Source organism: Hemicordylus capensis, chromosome 8, assembly GCF_027244095.1.
Source record: "Hemicordylus capensis ecotype Gifberg chromosome 8, rHemCap1.1.pri, whole genome shotgun sequence".
NCBI lineage: Eukaryota > Metazoa > Chordata > Lepidosauria > Squamata > Cordylidae > Hemicordylus > Hemicordylus capensis.
In genome coordinates, this window is record NC_069664.1 from 1,920,114 (window position 1) to 1,939,130 (window position 19,017).

Sequence of the window (19,017 nt, forward strand, 5' to 3'; positions counted from 1 at the left end):
TTGCTCGCTGCCGTGAACTGGAAGTGGGTGGGGGAGAGAGAGAGAGAGAGATCTGGCTGGGCAGATCACTGGGCCCTCTTCCGCCTCTGTTTAGAGTCATGAGAACAGCCCCGAAATGGTGTTTCCTGCCCAGCAGCCAGGCCCAAGCCTCTCCCAACAATCGCTGCTGGGAATGGTTTTTATTTTATTTTATTTCCAATATTTATACCCCGCCCCTCCAGTACACTACTGCTCAGGGCGGCTCACAACAATGAAACAGATACCAGTAGATGCCTTCTGCATGCAAGGCAGGGCTTCTCCCCCTTCCTGTTTGGCCAGAGACAACAGCCCGGAAGGAAGGAGGATCAGGAAGGGGCCAGCAACAGCCACCCTGTCACCCTCCCAGTGCCAGGACTCAAGCCCTGGGCTGTCCTGAGCCGGCAACCTGGGAGACCTCCGGCAAGGAGAGAGCCCAGGGAGGAATCCTTGCAGGGAGATGCCTCCTCCTTACCGCAGAAGGCTCCTAGGAAGGCTCCTGGCCAAGCTGGCTGGCCAGCCGGCCTGAGAAACCTGGAGCCCTGCCTTGTCCTGCCCAGGAACATAGGAAGCTGATTTATACCGAGTCAGACCCTTGGTCCATCTAGCTCGATACTGCCTACACAGACTGGCAGGAGTTTCTCCCAGCCCTACCGGAGATGCCAGGGAGGAAACTTGGAACCTCCTGCCTGCAAGCAAGCAGGTGCTCTTCCCAGAGCGGCCCCATCCCCAGGGGAATATTTTACAGGGCTCACACACATAGCCTCCCATTCAGATGCAAACCAGGGCAGACCCTGCTTAGCAGAGGGGACCATTCATGCTTGCTACCACAAGACTAGATCTCCTCCCCAGGTCCAGCCAGCCACCATAGCTTCAACTCTGGAGGACAACCTTGCCTCTCTCCTGCCTTCGAAGCCTTCCCTAGCGATGGGGTCCAGTCATCATTACAAGCTTTGGGTGTGCTGTTCTATAGGATTGCTGCAGCTCTGCGGACTAAGCATACTAGCTAGAAGCACAGGATTGTGCCCTACGTACATATTTCGCCCAACAGGTGATTTCTCTGTGTGACCTCTATTGTTTCATCCCATCTCCCAGGTGAGAAGGATGCTGGCCTGGAGGAGGAGGAGGAGGAGGAAGAGGTGACTTCCCCTGCGGAATCTACTGCGACTCCCATGGGGGAGAGCCCCACAAAGCCTGCACTGAAAAGCCCACCCATGTCGCCCTCCAAGTCTTCAGAAGGTAAGGCAAGCCTCTGCAGGCCTCCAAGGATCCAAGTGGTCAGCATATCTACTTCCTCACAAAATGCATGGTTAGCATATGGAACACACTGCCACAAGAAGAGGTTGTGGTCACTAGCTTAGATGACTTTTCAGAGGATTAGAAAAGATCATGACTATTCATGAAAGTTAAAGACAGGCTTTGTGTTCAGAGGCTGTGTCGCTCTGACAGCCAGATGCTTGACAGAGCATAGCTCTCTCCTCACACCTTGTTTGTGGGCTGCCCAAAGGCATTTGAGTGGCCATGGTTAGAAACAAGATGCTGGTCTATGTCGGTCTAGGGCTGATCCAGCAAGGTTGCTCTTAATGCAGTCAGAGAGATCCATCAGCCAGTCTGCAGCTGACCTCATCATCTAGACAGAAGTTTGACAGAATCAATATACAGACATCAGATAATGAAATGAAATGAAATGTGGCTTTCTAGAAGGGGAGGAAGCAAAGAGATTTGAAGACACTGAAACTGGGCCAGGGAGTAATTTGCACCTCCTCGTCCAACTGTTCACCATGGTCTGTTTTGTTTTTTTATGGAAAGCCACTGCTGGGTCAAAGTGCATATTATTCCACTGTACTCCGTAACGGGGCCTTGTTGACCTCCTCTTCCATGCAAACCATCCTTTACAGGGGGAACTTGCATCTCTGAAGGGCCAGGTCGAAAGGAAGTGCTTAAGAAAGGAAGTGCTTTCCCTGCCCAATATCTTTTCTCCTGGCTCACAGATTGTGTTCTTATGATCTTTAAAGCTAGTCCAAAGAGCAGCCAGCTACAATTCAGAGCCATGGACACTCTCAAAAACTATGCATGTGCTGGCCGTAACCCCAGTTGGAGAACCAAAAGGTAATTGTGCAGAGTTGTAGTCAGGCACCACACTGAGCCCACATTAGCAATCTGCGGCTGCAGTCCCCGAGCTAAAGTATGATGGATCAGCACAGGAGGATTTCTGCTGCCTTACGCATGGCTTTTGGAAACACGCACAGCTCTGGCTGGTAACTGGCCACCCCTTGGACTAGCTTTACTGATCATAGGAACAGGGCCACACAGTTCCAGATCCTTGACTGTAAGCGTCATCACTGCCCATTCCCAGCAACGCAGGAGCCCACTGCAGGAGCCCACTGGGGAGCCAGCAAGGTTGCTGTCCAAGGTAGCTCAGAGAAAGGAGCCGGGGCGGAGAGGCAGGAGAGGTGTGACCCCCTCCTTGATGCCAGTGTGGGCTATTAGAGCAGCCCTGCCTTTCCTGGTGATATTGCTGGAGGCTCTGTTTCCTGGAAGCATGTCACCTGGGGACTGGTCCTTGGCAGAAGAGTTTGAGGAAGGGAGACCCTTTGCTGCCAGGTGGGTGCTCCACCCTTAGTGATGTCTTCCCTATGGGTATTGAATAGATATACTCTGGGGGCAAATCGCTGCATGGGGGAGGATTTTCAGCAGGAAAACAGTGCAGGCGAAAGTGCTCACTCCTGACCACCATGTATCCTAGTCCATCCTTCCCAGGGCTGCTTCTGACTTGTTGAGTCTTTTGGTGAATGGCACCTTAATGGAACATGCCACTTAGCCCTTGGTACCTGGGGTCCTGTGGCATCAGGGAGTCCCAACAGGTGGCAGGGAGGACATGGAGGGGGTGAGATCCAAGAGTGGGCGCTCCTCTGGGGCAGGGAACTGACTCCTCCTGGTCCGAGGGTGCTCTGGGGTCTGTGGGGTGACTTCCCTTCCCCTTCCAAGGAGGTCCAGTCTAGCTCAGGCTCTGGGCGCTGGCAGGTGTGAACAGGGACCCTGGGACAGGTCAAAGCTGCTGGACTGGGAAAGTAGGCCGTGATTTAAGCACTTCCTTCCCTTCTCCGAGGCAAATGCCGCCAGTTTCTTTTGCAAAGCACTGGCCACGGACTCTTTGTCACTGCAGGGGCTGTCTGGCTAACCTTACACAAGAGCATTGTGCCCCTTAAGGACAAGCATCATGGCCCTTCAAGAGCTCCCTAGCCCAGCGGATCTCAACTTTGGGTACCCAGATGTGGTTGGACTACAACTGCCATCTCCAGCTGCAATGGCTGAAGGCTGGGGGTCAGTGTTCCCTCTCACAGGGATCCCCAGATGTTGTTGACTACAACTCCCAGAGTCCCCAGCGGCAATGGCTTTTACTTGGGAATTGTGGGAGTTGTGGTCAACGACATCTGGGAATCCCTGAGAGAGGGGAACACTACTGGGGATGAAGGCCCAGCACCTGGGGACCAAGACTGAGGACCCCTGCTCACATCTGTGAGAGTAACGTGGCTCCTGGTTGCTGGAGGGAGGGCTGTTCTGATGTGTGCATGTGTGTGTGTGTGCCTGTGAGCGTGGGTTTTTTTTCATTGTCTCATTGTGCCTCATTGTGTTTGGCGTGTTTGTCTCCACAACGTCTTCCTTTCTCTTTCCATGTGTTGCTTTCATCAAAGGAGTTACCTCTGATTCTGAATACTTGTCACTTTAGTAAGTACAGAGGGGCTGCTTTCTCCGCCATTTCAGCTTCCCCTGTGGGTGAGGGAGGGGTGCGTCAGCCAGCTGGAATTCTGCGTTCCGGGACTGAGGACGTCTCTTGTTCTTGTGCACCCAAGAATCCCCCTTGGTCACTGGAGATGTAAAACAGCCACAGAGCAGCTCTGAGGGGGTCTCTAGGTCAGTGGAAGAGCCCCTGCTTGGCAGCCAGAAGGACCCAGCTCCAGCCTCTGGCGGTGTCTCTCCTGAAATGCAGAGATGGGGTTACAGGGCCAGGAGAGGCTTCTGTTGGTCACCTTAAGGAGTCGTTCCCAGAGCTAATGGCACTGGGAGAAGCATCTGACACCCTGGACATTTCTTTCTTTCTAAGCCATCCTGGCCACTATAGAACTAGAAGGCAGGGTCTCAATTTTGATGGTGCGCAAATAGCCTGAAGGCCAAATGAGATGAACTCCAACTGGTTCCGGGCGGTCCACACAGTGGTTACTAGGGGAGGAGATGCCTCCTGTCCTAGTTTGAGAGTTGTGCACACTCCTGTTCTGTGACCATCCATGAGTGGTAAAACAAGGTTGAAGGCAGGCAGGGAGCTTCCTCATGTGCTGGGTAGGCGGGCTTTGACACAGAAGAACTTCTAAAGCTGCCTTCTACCGAGTCAGACCCTGGTCCATCCAGCTCAGTCAGACCTGAAGATCTTCTTCGGAGGTCCTGCTCCGAGGGCCCCTGCCAAACGAGGTGAGGTGGGTGGCTACCAGGGAGAGGGCCTTTTCAGTGGATGCACCCCATTTATGGAACTGCCTCCCCAGGAAGGTTCACCTGGCATAATCACTTTGTTCTTTTAGACATGAGGTGAAGACCTTTCTGTTCACTCAGGCCTTTCAAATTTGATTTTAAAACTGACTTTCAAAAGTTGTAAAATTGTTTTGTACGGTGTTTTGGTTTTGGTGTGTTGTGATTTCATGTTTTAAATGTGTCTCAACTCGATGTTTTAATGCTGTGTTGTAAGCCTCCCAGAGAACAATTTGTTATGGGGCAGCTAACACAGTGGTGGTGGTGGTGTTGTTGTTGGTGGTGGTGTTGTTTTATTATTTCTTGTTTACAGTCATACAGGTGTTATTGACTGGTTTGTTTTATCCAGACATCGAGTCCTTCCCAAGGACCTGGGATGGCTGAATTTTATTATCAATATTGTTGTTGTTATAGATATCATTGCAGAATATAGGCTGTTCCCAGTAAAGTTGCTTTTTGTAGTTGGCTGATGATGATTTCTGTGGCCCCTATGGTGTTGAGGTGCTCTTCAAGGTGTTCTGGAATTGCACCTAGGGCGCCAATTACTACTGGGATTATTTTGGTCTTCTTCTGCCACAGCCTTTCAATTTCAGTTGGTAGATCTTTGTATTTTGTTTTTTCTGTTTCTTTTTCTTCTATTCTGCTATCATTTGGTATTGCCATGTCAATTATGTTGACTTGTTTTTATTTATTTATTTTTACATTCTTTCTTCTCAACTACAGTTATATCTGGTGTATTGTGTGGCATAATAATATTTTTGCATCTTCATTTTCTACAACTTTTTCAATTTGATGGTCCCACCAATTCTTGGCTACAGGTAGCTTGTATTTTTTGCAGATGTTCCAGTGTATCATCCCTGCTACCTTGTCATGCCTTTGTTTGTAGTCAGTCTGTGCGATCTTTTTACAACAGCTGATGAGGTGGTCCAGTGTTTCATCTGCTTCTTTACAAAGGCAGCACTTGCTGTTTGTTGTGGATTTTTCGACTTTTGCTCTTATTGCATTTGTTCTTAGTGCCTGTTCTTGCACAGCCGTCTGTTTCTTTCTTCAAGTTGCCATTCTTAAGCCACTGCCAGGTCTTGGTGATGTTTGATTTTCTGGTTATATTGTGCAAATATTGACCATGCAGTGGCTTATTTTTCCATTTTTCTGCTCAGTGGTTGTTGTTGTTGTTGTTGTTAATGTTGTCTACCCAGACTGGCAGTGGCTTCTCCAAGGTTGCAGGCAGGAATCTCTCTCAGCCCTGTCTTGGAGATGCTGCCAGGGGTGGAACTTGACCCTTCTGCATGCAAGCAGGCAGGTGCTCTTCCCAGAGCGGCCCCCTCCCCAAAGGGGAATACCTTGCAGTGCTCACACATGTAGTCTCCCCTTTGAATGCAAACCAAGGCAGACCCTGCTGAGCAAGGAGGACCATTCATGCTGGCTACTACAAGACCAGCTCTCCTCCTCACTCATTCCAAAGCTGAGGACGGAAGTTGGGGAGGGCCTGCATGTCCTACCCAGCTGGGGCGTCGCCCACGTCCAAGCCCTCTGCCTTCAACCTTGTTTTCCACTCACCGACGATCCGCTCTTGGGAGTAGCACAATATGCAGCTCCTGCGTGAGGGTCAGAGCCATCTCCTCCCCTAGTGATCGTGTGACCCTCCCTTTCATCTGGCCCTGTGCTTTCCAGACAGAGGGCTTTTCTGGGCATGAGCAATAAATGGCTTGTGGAGTCACCACTGGACAGCCACACTGAGCAATTCTTGCAGAAGTGTAAGGCAAGATCCTTGGGTCAACCTAGACATTGCTGTGCAGGAAGATAATCTGTGCAGCCAACCTTCATGGCTCTTCCCTGCATTCACTTTGTATTGAACTGAGTGTCGGCATTTGCTGTGGCTCTGCTCGTAAGACTTTTGGGAACAGATTGACAGACCAACACGTCACAGAGCAGTGTGGAAATTGTTGGTCATTGTGGGAGCCTTCCTGCATCATTGGCCAGTATATTTTCCTGTATCCTAGTCCCCACCACCACCCAGATTCTTTGATGTTAGAAACCAGGGGGCCCTCTTAAATTCAGAGTTCTCCTCTTCCTTTTGGGTTAGTGTAGCTACAACCCTATTTAACCTCAGTTTAACCTCTGTTAAGGGGCTTATCTTACATTCAGAGTTATCTTGTATTCAGGTCAATACGATAACTTTCTCTGCAATGTCATATGTGTGACCTTTGTCTACCTTAAAGAGAGAACAGGTGCCAGGATTAGACCAAATGCCTCCTCCGGCTTCATCGCCTTTTTCTGCAAGCTGCAGGGAGAGAGTTTGCGGACTGGAGACACAAAAGAGAGCAAAACAGGTGGCAGAAGCTGGGGCAGCAGTGCCACCCCCAGGAAGCCCCCACCCACACACACACCCTGTTTGGCTTCATGACAAAGCCACGCCACCATGAGGCAGGGTGGCGCTGAGCAGTGCCATCACCCCCACTGCCAGGGCCACAACATTTTATTTATTTATTTTACATACCGCCCAAAACTTGCATCTCTGGGCAGCTGCAGCAGCAAGAGAGGCGAGCCAGAGGCAGATTCGTGAAGACCTTTCCCACCTCCACGCAGCATTCCCCAGTCCTGAGCTGGAAAGGTTCTTGGAGCAAAACTTGGCCTCCCAGATCTCGTTGGACTTCAGCTCCCACAATCCCCAGCCACAAAGGCCGAAGGCTACCAAGAATACGTCCAGCGCTTGGTGCACTTTCAAGCTGTGCCTAAGCAGCAAGTGGTGTCCACTTACTGGTGGTGTCCATTGTACAGGCTGCCTCGGTTATCCCCCCCACCCTTCCCCAAATGATCTGCCTTGCAAGCAACCCACCTGTTCTGTATCTCTTGCTCACAATTTCAACCCGCCCCCCTCCCATGGAGCTCAGGGAGGCAGACGTGGTTCTTTCCGTCTCTTATCACGACGACCCTTCAAAGCAGACTTCGGCAGAGAAAGAAGCCTTTCCAGGCATTGTGAAACTGGGGACAATGTGGTGATGGGGGGGGGCTGGAGTGCAGCAGCCGGCCCCACCCACGTGCCCTGTAGCTGTCCCCAGTTCCAGCAGTTCTCGCAAGGGGGGCAGCCCTGAAGCCGGGGCGGCTTCCTCTGTGTGACTTTTATCCCCAGAACACCCAGGGGCTGCAGTTAGGAACCAGCTGCAAGGCAACACATTTCAGCTGAAATGTCCCTGCTGAAATTGGAGCCTCCCCATCTCTGACAGCTTTTGAAAGGTCTTTAAAGGCGCATTTATTCACCCAAGCTTTTTAACTAGAATTGTGGTTTTAAATTGTGGTGATGTTTTGTTTCTTGTCTTAATATGTTTTATGTTGTTATAAAAACTGCCCAGAGACGTAACTTTGGTGACCGTGGGGGTGGTGTACAAATACAGTCAATAAACAAATGCCGCCCATTACACACACCCTCCTCCCCCGCCTTCCCTTTTTAAAAAAGCAGCAGAGGGCAGGAGGGCGTCCTGCCATCTTGCTGGCACCCCAGTAGCTTGCTGCCTGAGGCGACTGTCTCACCGTGCCTCATGGAAGGGCCGCCCCTGGTTAGGGAGCGCGTTGGCACCAAGGCGGAGCTAGCTAGCGTGCTCGCATTTTGCCCTATTAGGGGTTGTTTCATAAGGCCTGCTTAGGGCTATCAAGACTGGCCCCACAGTCACCCAGCGGAGTGGGGATTTGAACCCAGGTCTCCTCACTCCTAGTCTGACACTCTTAACCATTACCCCAAATGGCTCCACAGTGTGACTCCCCATGAAACCAGAGACGTTGCCTCAGTAAGTAAGCATTAACCCCAGTTTCTTTTTCTCTTGGAAAGATGGGAAGAAGACGGACGGCGTCCAGGCCCCCGCCGATCCTGCTGCCACTGAGGAGAAGGCAGAGCCCGGGGCAGAGGTGGTGGTGAACGGCAAAGACGACGATCAAACCGTAGAGGAGGTCCTGAGCAAGGGCATCAGCCAGATGACCACCCACGCAAGCACCGACACCGCTAAGGACAAAACGGAGTCTGTCACCAGCGGGCCAATGTCCCCAGAAGGCTCGCCATCCAAGTCTCCGTCCAAGAAGAAGAAGAAATTCCGGGCCCCCTCCTTCCTGAAGAAGAGCAAGAAGAAAGAGAAGGCCGAGTCTTGAAATGCCCCCCAGCCCCTTGCAGTGCCCCCCCAGCCCCAGCGTTTGGCCTCCCCCTCCCCTCTCCATGCACAGTCACGGAAGCAAGAGGGGAGTCTTCTCCTGACAACGGCTTCTCCTTGGGCAGCACCCGAAACAAGAGGCTGAGGGCCCCGGGATGGCTCTTCCTGAGGAACCCTCTTGCTTGGCTAGGGACTGCCGACGCCACCTGGGAAGCCAAGGAGAGCTTCCTGGGGGGTTTGCCAGACAGCCCCCCCCCCTCACCTGCCACCATCCCCCCTGGACCCACAACCCAAGGAGATCGCCAAGTTGAAGAACGCTTTGCTGGGGTTTTCCTTTCCCTCTGGGGGGCGGGGTGGGTGCTTGTTGCTTCGCACGGCTCACTTCCAGCCAGTCGTGTCTTGCAGCACTCATGATCAAAGCCATCTCAGGCCTGGGGATCCAGGGTCCTCACCCCACCCACCCCCTGCCACAGGCTGCTAAGTGGCACACATGATGCGGCCACTGTCCGGAATCCTTCTGAGTGCTGACCAGCCCCTTGCAGAAGCAGGGAGCCCAGAGAAGGAGGCGGCGGTGGTGGCCCTGGACGATTTGGGCGGCTTGACCGAATTGCTGCTCTTCGACTCCTACAGAATTTGCTCTGAACTTCGGAAGGGACGGTCCCTTCTTGCTGCAGGGTGGCACTTGGAGGAGGAAACCCCAGGATTTACCCTTGTGGGATTTCTGCAGCAAACATCCGGCCCAGCGGCCAGCTGGGCTCCTGGAAGCTCCTTTCTGTGCCAAGGAGTTGTCACCAACTGTCTTTGGGGGAATGTGTGTGCCAGGAGTGGTTCCTCTTACACCTGCCATTCCCAGCACAAATGGGGTAGCCAAGCAGGCGACAGAGAGAGGTGACTTATGGGGCGCAATCTGCCTGGATGTTCTCCTGCCCAAACCCGATATCATACATGGGAGACGCCGGGGGTGCTCTGGTCCATCCCCTGCCCATTTCCGAGGGGCTTGTGCAGAGGAACATCCTGGTGGATTGTGCTCCATGGTAATTCGCATTGGGCGGGAGGGAGGGTACCTCTTAGACACCGAAATGTCTTGCTCTGGTCCCGGTTCTCAAACCTTCTTTGTGAATCAGGCCACTGGACTCACTGGTTTCCCTTGTGTGGAGAGCTTCCTGTGGATTCTGCAGCGTGGTCTGGAAGGGAAACCTGCGCAGATTCTGTGTCCGATGCTGCACCTTCTCCACTCCAGCCTCTCTTCTGCTCTGCATGCAGAAGGTCCCAGGTGGGGAGGAATCTTGAGGCAGCCGGTGCTGGGGAAGACCCCTGCTGGGGAAGACCCCTGCTGCCAGTCAAAGTAGACAAGACAGAGCAGCACGATGGACCAGTGGTCCAAGGCAGGAGAAGGCCACTTCGGGTGGCCTGTCCCTTGTGCAGGTCTTCCGCTGCCCACTGCCACTTGTTCTAGAAATGCCTCTCTCTTTCCCAGCCGCTGCGAAGATGCGTGAGCTGCGCCCCTTCCCTGCCGTGCAAGGGAGGCACACCCAGGTCCTGCTTCCGCTGCAAGCGCGAACGAGGCAAAGGAAGAAGGCTCTCCAAGGATCCGCCGCCTGCATTATGTTTGAATTCTAATTCCACTTCAGTCACTAAGTGCTACTTTGTTAGTCTTCGTTAAGGAAACACACACTGCCAATAATATCACTTGTGTAATAGTAATTAATAAGCTTTGTGGGGGCGGGGAGTTGTTTCTCACTTCGTGCACTATGAAGGAAGGTTGTCACACGTGCCACTAGCCTCAAAAGCCATTAGAACATTCCCTGCATCTGTAAATGGCATGCAAGACCAGACTGTGCCCCCCTCAGAAGAAACCTCCCGGGTAAGAATGGAAGACAGATAGCCCGATCCAGTCTGCATTGGTTTTATTTATTTATTTATTTATTTATTTATTTATTTTTGACATTTATATCCCGCTCTTCCTCCAAGGAGCCCAGAGCGGTGTATTACATAAGTTTCTCCTCACAACAACCCTGTGAAGTAGGTTAGGCTGAGGGAGAAGTGACTGGCCCAGAGTCACCCAGCTAGTTTCATGGCTGAAGGGGGATTTGAACTCGGGTCTCCCTGGTTCTAGTCCAGCACTCTAACCACTACACCAGGCTGGCTCTCTCTGATGGGGAAGAAGTGTCATGAGGTCTTGGATCACTGGACCTTGCAGTCACCCAGTGAAGTTGATAGACAGCAGAAGCAGGGCTGGCAGAAGAAGTCCTTGGTTACACACCCGATACTTAACTTGTGGAACTCAGTACCACAAGACGTGGCAATGGCTCTAGGCTTAAGGCCAAAAATAGACATGACAAGAGAGATGCATGTAGGCGGCATCTCTGGTCTCTTAAGGTTTTGCAGATGGCAGCCATTTGGGGTGGGGTTCGATCCAGAGCTGAACTGTGGAGCAAAACGGGGATCATCTTTTTCCTGCTTGCCATGTTCTGGATGGAAATCACTCCCCCTTCATTGCTATTTGCCCAGAAGGAGAACATACACGGACATTCAGATTTTTTCCTACTAGGCCAAATAGCAGCTTTGCGGGGCAGGGAGAGGTTTCCATCAAGAGAAATCCCAGGGAGAAAGAGGTAAAAACAGCCGCCCTCTTCCGGGTTTTTAATCAAGCCCTTTGATTCAAAAGCGGGAGGGGGTCGGTTTGGTCTGTTCTGCTCACCTTGGTGGTTTGGTGCTTTTCTCCTCCTCCGGCAATTGACCTAGAGGAGGCATCAGACCTGGCTGAGAAGAAGCTTGCCTCCCCCTCCCCAAGAAATGGCACTTCTGGGAGCAAGGCGACTCTCGCAGGCAGTGGCTGTTGACAACTCTGATCCACGCAGGACAATGCAGTGGGACGTTCTCCTACACGCACACACGCCCCACTGAGAGAAATACATCCATGGTGGGGAGTGTTTGGGTGTGCAGCCACAGCAGCAGCAGCAGCTCTGACTTAGTGCATTGCAAGTGGGGGGACCCGTCCGCCCCATTTTTCTCCTTGAGCTGGCTATAGGTGAGGTTTCCTTCTCTTCCTGCTCTAGTGGTGCTTTGCACAGAGAGGCCCATTTCTCTGGCGGCAAGGACCAAATTCCCGCTTTTTCCAAAGGGAAGGCAGAGGATGAGAAGAATATTTTAGAACAGACAAACAGCAATTTGTTGGCTTTTAAGGGGAAATAAGTAGCTGGAGATGTCCAGCAGTTCGGGAACGGCTCAGTCAAATGCGCCTCTGGTCTTTGGTGCTTCTGCAGGCCAGGTAATTTAACATGGCGACATTTAAGGCACAATCTTATGCATGTTTCCTTGAGCTTGCCTCCCCCTGTGCTCAGTGGGGCTCACCCCCAGGCAAGTGTGCAAAGGACTGAAGCCTTATTTACAGATGCATGCAGCTTAAATCACTGGCCCACCCAATGAGTAGGTTGTGCAGGAGAATCACTTTGGGCAAGGGTCCTCAGGCTCGGGACCCCAGATGTTCTTGGACTACAACTCCCATCATCCTCAAAGGCCATGGTTGCTGAGGATGATGGGGATCGTAGTCCAACAACGTCTGGATACCCAAGTCTGAGCACTTCTCAGAGTTGTTGGGGGAGCGTTGCATCTAAGCCAGGGGTGGGCAAACTCAGCCCTCCAGCTGTTGTACTACAACTCCCATTATTCCCAGCCACAATGCATTGTGTCTGGGGATGATGGGAGTTGTTCTTCAACAACATCGAAACCCTCCCCCACACACCCTCCATTTCAAGCTGCGTTCCTCAGCCGTACCTGTATTTCTTGCAGCTCACTGGTTCTGCATGATCCGTGACCCGATCAGAGAAATGGGTCTCCGTGCCAGGTGCGTATGCCAAAGGGGCAAAACTGTTGGATTCTGCATTGGAGGGAGCGTGCCTGTCTCCCCTTTGTCAATCACCTGGCTGCAGTTCCTATGAAACATCTGCTCTTCAGAGGCACTGCTGTTGGTGCGTTCCTGTTCTGCAGCTGGATCTTGGAGTTAATCCCAAAGCAGACCTTTAAGCCTGCCTGAGAAGCTCGCCTGTCTATCCCCTGCACAGCAATTGCACCTCTCCCAGCTCAGGTGGTGGGCATGCAGAGTGGCTGAGCAGACCTTTCTGTGGCACCGGCCTGCCGGGGGTGGGGGGACGGGAGGAGTGCTCTGAAGCACGGCTGGGTTCTTGTGCTTCTCTCATCAGCTTTATTTTATTTATCCTATTTCTATACCGCCTGACATGACATGTGCATCTCTAGGCGGCGTACAGAAGTTAAAATACAACAAAGATGAAGACAGGATACAATGATTAAAACAACCTGACAATCTAAAACAAGCCATTTAAAAGAAATGAACTAAAAGCCTGAGAAAGCAGGTGTGTCTTAAGGGCCCCCTTAAAAACAGCCAGAGATAGAGAAGCTCTGATCTTGACAGGGAGGGCATTCCAGAGCATTCCCTGGCAGGGGGAATATCCGTGGGGTGTGTGTGTGTGCACTCCTTTCAGGGGGTATCTGCAGGAGCTCTTCCTCCCAAATAGTGCCCCCTGTTGTTCAGCAGAAAAGGGGTGCCATTTGGACATACCGTATATGCCACTTACATGACTGTAGTGATCGCTCAGAAGCAGCCTGGGCACCTAGCATCAACCCTTAACCTTTTCCTTGCTGCTTGTGAACCACTATGAAATCCCCTTTGAGCAGCTACGAAATCACCTGCGGACTCTTGGGGTGGTTTCCTTGAGTGCCTGTCTGTTCTTGGCTGAGTGTAAGTGCTGCTGACTGGCCCCCGTCAAAGTTAAGGCTGCCCCCGAGTGCTTGGTGTGGGACTGGATGGAAACCCCGCTCCTTTCCCTAGTAGTCTGCCGGCTGGTGTCCCAGCAGTTGTTCCGTGCGGTAGCTGGGCTGTGGGTTCAGCAGAGGCCCAGCAAGGGCTGTAGAGGTCAGGGGACGAGCCCCCGACTGCCCGACTCTGGCTGAGAAAGACCCTGGATTGGGACCCTGCTGTGGGTGGCCAGTTTGACTGGTCAGCAGCCTGACTCTCTAGGAAGCAGCTTCCTATGTGGGTTGTTGGAGCACAGCTGGAAGCTGGAGGGAATTGGGAGTCTCAGCCCGAGAGATGTGCTGAGATTGGAGACTCAACAAGTGCCGCCAGCTAGCAAGAGTGGGAGTGAGCTGGTCCAGTCAGGGACTTCACATCAGCACAAGGCTTAGCCGTGGCAGTGGGCGGCCTGCCGTAAGCAAAATGCTTTAATGCAAATACGCTGACTACTGATGTACCGCCTTTCAACAGACGTTCCCAAAGCAGTTGACATGGATAGAAAGAAAGAAAGCAGGCTCCCTGTCCCCAAAGAGCTCACACTCTAGAAAAGAAACACAAGCTAGACATCAGCCACTGGGGGGATGTTGTGCCAGGGCTGGATAGGGCCAGTTTATTTATTTATTTAATTATTAAATTTATATGCCGCCCTTCCAAAAATGGCTCAGGGCAGTTCACAACATGTTGCTCTCCCCATGCTCCAGCGCTGTCCTTCGGGCAGGGCGACTGCCCGAGGCCCTGCTGGGGCCCCTCACTGGCTGATTTGCTTCAGATCCCACATCCCGCCAGGGCTTTTTAAGGACAGCCCTGCCTGCTCAATAGAGAATTGCCACTTTTTGCAGGTGCCACTTTGCTCAGTCAGCAGGGGATCGCAGAGTACCAACCAGAGGTTCTCCAGATGTTGCTGGCCTGATGGTGGGAGTTGTAGTTTGGTGACATCTGGAAAGCCATTGGTTGGGAACTCCTGCTTTCAAGCATTGGGCTGCAGGGTTCTCGGAATGTGGTTACGGGAGGAGGTGAGACACCACATCGTTTTTACAGAGGGAGGTAACGTAAACTCTAAACTCGGCCGTTGGTCCTGGAAGCTGGCAGAGGCTCCTTCCTGCTCTCTTCTTTCTCCCCACGTGCCAAATCCTAGAGGGCTCGCTGCGCCCGTCAGTGGTGGCCAAAATGGCCAACAGCCCTGTGAGCAGCACATTAAAGACTGCAACCTGTCTTGTGGCCTCAGCTGTCGTTGGGCCAATCCACACGACCAGATGCACCAAGTGCAGGTAGACAAGGCTAGCGGGAGGGAATCATTACGTTTGCAAAGTGTGTGGGGAATGGGATAGGCGCTTGCCGTTGCGAAGTCCAGAGGAAAAGACACCGTGTGCACGCTCAGGGGTACTACTCTTGGGCACTGCATAAATATTGCTTCCTATCTGTTTCTGTGAAGAAGGGGCATGGAAAGGGCTGGGGCTAAATGGGTGGGGCTGAAAACGGTGAGCATGGCCCGCACCCACAGGAGATTTGCTTTTTCTTATGCAGGTGGCTTTAGAGGTTAGGCAGCATTTGGGATCAGAGGAGAAAGTGCCTGTGGGGAAGCTGTAAGCAGGCAAGGCCGGATTCTAGCTGAGAGGACAGAATGAGACCGCAAAGGTAACTCGGGACGTTAAATAGGCCGGGAGAGCCATCTATATGGTGGCTTATTTCTGTTGCATCTGCAAACTCTGTGAATAAATGAAAGAAGTGAGACGAAGACTTCTTCCCTGGACCCGAAATCCCTCCTTTTTGTTCCAGCTGCTTATGCATTATTTTCAAGATTGTCATCCCACTCTTCTATTAAAGAGCAGCCAACAATTAACAAAAATTAAAGCAAGGTATTAAAAATGATCAATTCAAGCATTAAAATAAAAGTAGAATTCAGAGATGATACAGAAAAACAGCAGCAACCCAAAGACCATCTTTAAAAGGCAGTCCCAAAAACCACCTGTTAAAAAAGAGAGATCTTAGCTGCCAAAAGGCAGGGGGGTTTCCTGTGGCAAGGTGTTCCCTTGGCTTTCCAGCACCACCACAGATAAGGCTCTGCCTTTCATGCCCAGATGCCCAGTCACTAGCGCAGTTCCAATTTTCAGTGGAACAGTGCTTGCTGCAGGGATCTCAACCAGAAAGCCCAAATTGCTTACGACACTCAGAAGTTTTAATGACCCCAATGGCAGGTACCATCCCCCAGGAAATTCCTGAGCTCAGGATTGCAGCATGCCCTTCCCTTCAGTGGGGCTTGCCTTGAATATATTCTGGAAGGATTGTGCCCTGATGGTTTAAGAATAGCTCCAAATCACTAACCCACCCCCACCCCCCAGTTGCTCTCCTTGTTTTTAGCTTGAGCGAATCACTTGAGTTAGTGGGGGACAAAAGGCTCCCAGCCTCACTCTGTAATTACAAGATATTTACGTAGTAGTTATTCATTTATACGTTTTTGCATCTGTCCTCGGGAGCACTTATTCCATGTAATGAGAAAGGCATAAGCAAGTGTGTGATTATTTCAAAACAACCCTGCAATTATCTCGGCACTTACGCAGCTGATCAGGGGGTCTTCACTTCCTAAGGAGCCTGAGACGGGCAGAAAGGTGGAGCTCTGCTCTGCTCTTCCTTGCCCCCTTGCAGGCAGCTCAAAGCCATGCCTGTCTGCCTGCTTGGGAAAGAGAGGCTTGGGGCTCCTTCTGCATCGCAGTCGTTGGAGCTTTCTGGAACGGCGGGGGGTGGGGTGGGGTGGCGCTCAACGGTTGCCTTCTTTCCAGCCACACAGGGGGGTCAGCAAGCAACCTGCAAGTCCAATCCAGCTCCCTGCAAGGTGTTGCAGGACTGTGTTGCTCACTGCCTCTGTGGCCAGGCCTTCCATCCATGCTCCAAGCAGCCAGCCGCAAAACCTCTGTGCAACACCCTTGGTGTCTGAAAGGGAGGAAGGAGGTGCTGACCTGGGAGATTGCAATGGGAGAGGGGTGCAGGGAGGCAGTCTTGTGGGGAAGAGCAGAAGAAGCCAGCATCAGCTCAGCAAGCAGCATCTTGAAGGGACGGTGCTGCAGACGGCAGAGGAATGGTGTGGCTTACGCTCAGCAACCCGGCCCCGTCAGAGTGCTGGACTCTGTGCCTAAGACCACCTTTCCCAGATGCAAAGCAGAATGGCAGGAAAGCCAACTAGCTGATGGGGATAAAGCCAGCTATAGGCCTGGTCCACGTCCTCATTCAAATCTAGGTTGAATGTGCGTCAACCACATGGGCGCCACTATATGAACTCATGCCAAGACGGTGTGTAGCCCCAGATGAATCTGAGATTCCCACCTTGGCATGGGTCCACACAACCACACCAGTGTCAGTCGCCCACATGAAAACTAGATCCGAACCATTTTGTGAACGAGGCCCGCCTGATTAGGGCCACGGTCAGAGAGCCTGGGTTTGTGGGTGTGCAGTAGCACCAGGTTTGTGTGGAAGGTCAAGGCGGAGTTGCAGAGGGGGCAGCGACATTGCTCCAACAAGGGCAAAAGGCTACTGGAGAAAAGTAACAACGGGAAATACCAAATGACATCAGATCCCTCTTTCTGATTGAGTGGTTAAGCAGTGCTACCCCTTGGAGGAGGCAGGGCAGCTTCTGGGGCTTTTACCGAGGCTGTCACAGCAGCCACCGTCCACTGGCATTAGCAATGGCCAGAGTCAGTGTCAGGGGCCCACGGAGCGGAGTTCCAAGTCCAGAGCAGTCTCCAGCCCACCTGCCCTGCTGCTCTTTCTTCCAGTAGGAAGTGTGGACTGGGAACAAGCCGCACGCTCTGGCACGGCCTGGTGTTAAGGGTCGGCCACAGATCTCTTGCTGGCAGCTCCCCGGAAGCTCACCTTGGCCCAGGTCAGCGGGAGAGAAATGAAACCATTCTTAAACAGAGACAGATAACAATGTTCTGTGTACCAGTCGGGCTGCTAGATGTGAAATGTGTGTGTCTGACAATCGTTGCTTCAAAGTGCTATTTCATGTCGCCCTCTGTCAATAACTAGCCCCCCACCCCCACCCCGCTTGGCCTTTGACGGATATTGTGAAGTTCGCCTTTGGGGTTCTCGTGTAAATAATCACCCTCTTGCGACTTGAGGCTCTTCTCTCTGTGCACTGCTACACAAAAGCCTGTCTTTTCCTGACTCTGGCCACTTTTTAAGGACTGAGACAATGAGACTGGCCATTTCTCTCTTGGTGGTTTGTTCTTTTGCAATTTTCTATCTTCCTTTGGTTTTCTAAGCCTTTGACTACTTGCTGTCTTGGAGAGAATCTTGGGAATCCGCAGCGGAGACCCTTCCGAACGGCGTCGCTTTGCAAGCCTGCTTACGCTGCATGGCCCTGCTGCTACGTACCGGTGGTTGTCTTTGCTCTTCTTCTTGACCTGATGGAGACGGGGGGCACAGTGGGAGTGCCACTGCGCTCAGCCGGGAGGGTGCTGCTGCCTGCTGCCGTGGGACGGAAAGGTTCCAGGCCAAGCAAGAAGCGGCGCCCTGTCAGGATCTGAGACTTCTTGAAAAGCTTTTGTCTCCTTTTGATTGCTCAACACAAATACAACAGCAGACACAAATAAACTTTCACCAGAACACCAAACCCAGTTTGAGGATCTCTGTTTTTCATAGGGGCTGGCACAAGGTGCATCCATGGGGCTGTGGGTTCGAGTCCCTGTGCCTCCATATTGAGGGCCAATAGGGGACCCACAGCTTGCTAACAGAATCCATAGCTTGTTAACAGAAACATCAGCACATACAGGGAGGACACAGGTCCAGCAAGGGCCGTTGGCTGTGCATGGAACCTCCCTGTTCAGAGACAGGGTATTCCTGAGTACCACATGCTGGCAACAACTAACAGGAGAGCCCATCAACTTCTTCAGGTGAGCTTCCCAGAAGCACCAACTGCCCATGCCGGGGGGTGACAGGGTGTCCCAGCAAAGGCTGGCTCCAAACAGAGCAGTTATACAGGAGCCAGGAGGCCCTCCCCCCAGCCCCTTCTGGATGCTCAGGCTGGCCCTGATCCAAAGTGGGCACCTGAGGAGATCCAAAGTGGGCACCTGAGGAGACCCTTTGAGAAGGAACTCAGTGAACATGCTGCCTCTAGAGCTGGAGCATGCTGCCTCTAGAGCTGGAGCACTGCCTTGGCATGGCATTGCCTCTGTGCCTGGAGGTGACGGGGCAGTGGTGGTGGTGGTGGGTGGGGGTCCTAGGGATAAGGCAGGTGGGAGGCACTGGGTCCCCAGGGTTTCTCTGAGGGGCCGACTGAAGGAGGTCCGACAAGCTCCAGCTGCTGAGGCTCTGGAAGACCGGAAGGGGCATTTATTGGGGCCAGGTCTCGGGGGCGGGGTGGGCTGCACCTCCTCCTCCTCCTCCTGGATCTCCTCTGGGTCCGAGTCTGCGTGGATCCCGACACTGACTGCTCAGTGCCAGAGAGCTGCTCCTTTATACCAGCTCAGCGGTCCCCAACCTTTTCCTTAATGCGGACCACGACTTCAACATTGAAGGTTTTTGTGGCTCACCATTTAA

General features: G+C 52.5%; 1 protein-coding gene across 3 annotated transcripts in view; it reads left to right on the forward strand.

The window, feature by feature from the left end:
• Nucleotides 1-18,091, forward strand: part of ADD2 (adducin 2) — a 72,775-nt gene extending 54,684 nt beyond the window's left edge. For all 3 annotated transcript variants that reach the window (XM_053269368.1, XM_053269371.1, XM_053269369.1), the window contains exons 14-15: nucleotides 1,111-1,254; nucleotides 8,360-18,091. In XM_053269368.1, the coding sequence (XP_053125343.1) occupies nucleotides 1,111-1,254; nucleotides 8,360-8,673 (458 nt within the window). In that variant the 3' untranslated portion in view covers nucleotides 8,674-18,091. The remainder of the gene's footprint in view (nucleotides 1-1,110; nucleotides 1,255-8,359) is intronic.
• Nucleotides 18,092-19,017: the final 926 nt, after the last annotated feature.